Below are 4833 nucleotides of genomic sequence, written 5' to 3' on the forward strand. Positions count from 1 at the left end.
AGTAGGCCGCCATTTACCAATAAGTGCACTACGAACTTAAGAGGGCGCTATTCGCAAACTTTACCCTTTTTGACGAGTATTTGGCGTTAAAACATCCCAAGCCCGTCCGTCCGTGTGCGTCTCTGCTGCTCAGCTTTTTTACTGCTGTCCGATCTTCAGAGTGAGACCTTAAAAATGGGATAACTTTTCCTAAAAAATTATAAATTTACCCCCATCCGTTCAGATAAGCTAATCGACCCTTCTCCGGTTAATAAGAGTTTTTTTAAACATTTTGGGATGTGGCTTTTGGCGGCTTCTTTTTGATTGAAACAATGCATTTGGAGAATACGATGAAAAAGGTATTGCCGCAATTAAATAATTATTGCAATGTCGATAGCGTGTACCTTTTTATCACATTGATCTGTTTGTCCAAACGACAACTTTTCCAAACAATTATTAGGATTTAAAGATTTATTTATTAAGCCAACATTAATAAGCTCAAAACCAAAGCATCGGAGATATTTTAATGCTTTTCATTGTTTTGTCATAACATTATGACAACGCAAATCGAATCGAAGCGAGTGAAAAACCGCAGAAGACATACATAGCTACACAGTGACCTCGAGTAAGTTTTCTGGGTCACATATCACGAACTATACGTCACAAAACCAAAATAGTTTGAGATCAAGCGCTTGCTTGAGCGCAAAGTAAAAACTCGCGCAAGTAAAAAATTGGCTGAGGCGAGTTAAAAGCTTTTTTAAGCGCAAACGCCAAATGTGCACGCGTTTCCCTTTTGCGCTCAACACCACACTGTACTACACACTAGCTAGAGCGAGTAGCAGTGATGAATTGATTGCATAAACACTTCATTATCTGCTGAAAAATGCTACCTCACAAAAAATGAGATATACATTTGATAATTAATGCACATCATCTTCACTTTCTTGGCATAATGAAGGCACTGAGTGGAAGTCGTGTGTTGAGCCGCATCTATCAATTGAGATTCTGGCGAAATACAAATAGGTTTGTTAAATTAATGTAGATTGTAGTTTGTAAATTCTATTTTTGTGTTGTATTGTAGTACTCGTACTGTACTTGTTGGAATACCATTCCTTCTTAATCATGTTGTGACTTGTTGTATTGTGATCGTATTGTAATTGCATTGCATGTGTATTTTTAGTGATTAGTTTGTTTATTATCTATGTGTATATTGAATGTTACTTAAATAGTTGTTTAGTACCTAAAATAACATGACCAATAACAAACATGGGAATGGGAACTTTGCATGTTTTAATTTGTTAAATAATGATTTTTTTACCTCCATGATTAATAATAGTATACACAGCTTAGCTACACTGTCCACACAGTGATGTCCTCCCAACCAATCAGAATGGAGAAACTGTCCCAGGTATTGATGAATTGTAATTTTAAGCTGATAATAATTCTGTTCTTATTAAAAATTATTACAGATTTCCACAAGAAGCACGAATGACACATCCTGTACTCCCAATCCCGCCATCCAGTCAGCAACACAGATTTGCCTCGTCCAAGAAAACTTCAAAAGCTGACAAGGATCCAGATGCACCTCTTAGCTACACCTCAAGCAAGGCGCTGGACTGGTCTGTTCACAACAGCTACGGCAGACACAAGAAACAACCTTGGTACAAAGTAGCACCCATCAGTATAGGACTCTCTATCTTTATTGCCTGGATATTCTTGAGAAAAGAGACAGATATTGATCGACAATTGGAGAAGCATTTACATGAACGCTTGCCACATATGTTTCCACCGCCTGCTGAAGTTCAAGAGGATGAGACTTTGTTAAATGAAGAAGAGGAAAAAACAATTACGGAATAACAAGATGGCATTGTGACAATATCTTTTGAAAGTTTCTATTATGTGTTATAAAATTATAGTCATTTCTTTGTGCATTTTTGGCTGAGATTTTAGTTATGTTTTAAAGGAATCACTTATTTTGTGGATAGGTTTAATACTGTCCATGTTCATGAATGTGTAACTTCATAAAATGGTTTGCTTCCATGATCAAACGATTTGCATTTTTAATAGCAACAATTATTATTTATGTTATATCTTACCTTCATCTATAGTTTCTTCAAAATTGTTTGATCATGGTTAAAAGGTCTTTTAAAGGAACACGTTGCCTTTGATCGGACGAGTTGGTCTATAAAAAGCGTTTGTGACTGTTTGTTATAAAATGCATATGGGTACATGGGTAGAAAGATGTTTTAAAAGAAGAATACAATGATCCTCACAAATTTGCCTCGCAATTGCTTGGTTTTCCTTGTACCCTGCGATTTAACACGGTCGGCCATTTTATGAGTCAAAAATTTGACTTCCATAAATGGGCAACTGTGTTAGTCGACGAGGTAAAAGGAAAACTGCATTTTTAAGGCATGTTTGTGTGGATCTTTCTATTCTACTTTGACAACATTACTACCAATGCATTTGATAACAAACGGTTACAAACGCTTTTCAAAGACCAACTCGACCGATCCAAGGCAACGTGTTCCTTGAAGGATTTGTGACAACGTCTATTTCATTTGTCAGTTGTGTCAAAATGAAGTTGATGTTTCTTTACTAGTACGACTGATAAATTTATTTGGATTTTACCTAAATTGACACAAAAGAAGTCCATTACTAATGTCAGATGCTTAGCAAAACCCACCAGTGTGTCTCGGCTAGTAGTAGAGAGACCCCCGTCCTAAATCTTGTAGTACCCCCACTTTATGGAAACTCATCACCCCAAATGTGTGGCCCAATGATAGATTATTGTTATTCAAGCTTCAGGTATCTCTTCCCTCAAGTATGTTTGAGGGTTCTGGACTGTTTGGTTTCAAGAATGAACAAAATCAACTTTTTTTCTTTTTTTTTTAAGAAACAAGACCATCTAAGTTTGTTGGATGATGGTGTGTTCAATGAAAAATAGAGGATCAAAATGGGTTAATTTGCTCTTCAAGTAAATATAATGTGCTTTTTCATTATATGCAATTTTATTTATTATTACTAACTGAATAGAATAACATGTACATGTACCTGTAGACTAAACACCTATGATTCTATCATTTTCAAGCTGCCAGTGATGTATGATAAGATGGAGTTTTCTTAAGATTCTGTATTAACTCTGATAAAAGTTTACTCTGATCTTATTACTTGGATGTGGAAATGTGTTGTACTCATCTACTTGTACATGTATATTGTAGAATGTACATCTGCAGTCCTAGAATTACACAAAGGTCTGTTGCCCTGGTCTTGTTGCCTCTTTAAATTTTCCCAGAGTTAAAGAAAGATTTTCCAATGGAGGTGCCCTTTGCAAAATGATTAGTTTGTATTGCCCTCTCTCAAAGATGAATTCCAGGGCAAGTATGTAATACAATCCCCAGTCTTGTTTTTTCCACTTAAAATAAACCTCTTCTGAACAAACCTCGCTACCATAAGCCTTTTTGAGGTATGGCAGACATGATACGCGCGCGTCACATACCGCGACTGATGCCACGCTCACCATGTTGGTGGTCATTAGGTTTACGTGTTAACTCCCGCGTCGCCTAAAATGCGCACTTCACTGAATAACACGCGTTCTATTTCTATGGTCATTGTGTCCGCCATATCTCCAAAAGGCTTATGGGCAGCGCGCCGTATCACGTAGCTCTGCATACGTCTCTAACCCCTGTGAGGGAAACTCCGATCCGTGTCTGTCATATACATGTACGCGCAAAATATGAAACGCTGCGCGTCTTCAAAAAGCTCTTTACGCCAAAACGCGTGCGTATAAAGATGTATGTATTCATTACGCAACACTGAACGCAAAGGCAAGTTTATGACTTTTATTACACACAGCGCATCCAACCCGTGCGCGACTAACGCCCAACACAGAACATATCAACCACAAGACTAATTATAATATCCCTTATATTTGGATATTTTGAAGTCGCACTTCCAGGGGTTATGATCGAGCAAGGCATGCTGGGAAAAATGGCGCGGCGAGATCGATCACCCCTGGGAACGAGGTTGCTCTGAACAGCCAAACGGTGTTATGTGAATCTGTTTATTGTTTGCATTAAAATAAGCCAATGAAAAGTTTGATGGACCATGTCTTCTTTGAATGGTTGGACATCATGTTAAATAAACAAGTTGAGTCTGTGCAAGTTTTGGGAGCGACTCCGAAAAATAATGGCAATAAATCATATATAGCAAGTGATGCAGTAAGATTCATTTTGAGAAACTTTTCACTTTTCGGTACATGTACAAAATTGAACGATTTCACAAAGTGCAACTGAGAGTAGTCCTAGGGTATGTACAAAAAAAAAACTTTATGGCTAGTCCCAAGTTAAGACAAGTAACTCGTATCAACTCGAGATAAGACTTGTCTTTAAGGAACATGTTGCCTTGGATCGGTCGAGTTGGTCTTTGAAAAGCATTTGTAACCGTTTGTTATAAAGTGCATATATGATTATTAGAAAGATATTTAAAAGTAGAATATAATGATCCACACAAGTCAAATTTTGGACTGCCATAAATGGCCGACCGTGTTAGTTTGCAAAGTAAAAGGAAAACCATGCAATTTCGAGGCAAATGTGTGTGGATCATTAACATCTTTCTAACCATATGCATTTTATAACAAACGGTTACAAACGCTTTTCAAAGACCAACTCGACCGATCCAAGGCAAAGTGTTACTCTTTGTGAAGTCTACCCATGCACTGATGTTTTTATTCCCATCAAATTTGAATCTAAGAAGCATAACTGCAGTAACATGTAATACAAATGATAATCCCAGCAATATTCTCTTCTGTGGAGACTTTTTATGAACTCAATAAGCATGAAACAACAAATAATA

General features: G+C 37.2%; 1 protein-coding gene across 1 annotated transcript; it reads left to right on the forward strand.

Annotated features, from left to right (window-relative positions):
• Positions 1–808: 808 nt before the first annotated feature.
• On the forward strand, positions 809–2183 carry LOC117292837 (protein CCSMST1-like). Its single transcript, XM_033775003.1, has 2 exons — positions 809–1002; positions 1449–2183. Exons 1-2 carry the CDS (start codon positions 932–934, stop codon positions 1834–1836), a joined length of 459 nt encoding a protein of 152 aa, XP_033630894.1. The 5' UTR covers positions 809–931; the 3' UTR covers positions 1837–2183.
• Positions 2184–4833: the final 2650 nt, after the last annotated feature.

This window comes from Asterias rubens, chromosome 7 (assembly GCF_902459465.1).
Source record: "Asterias rubens chromosome 7, eAstRub1.3, whole genome shotgun sequence".
NCBI classification, from domain to species: domain Eukaryota; kingdom Metazoa; phylum Echinodermata; class Asteroidea; order Forcipulatida; family Asteriidae; genus Asterias; species Asterias rubens.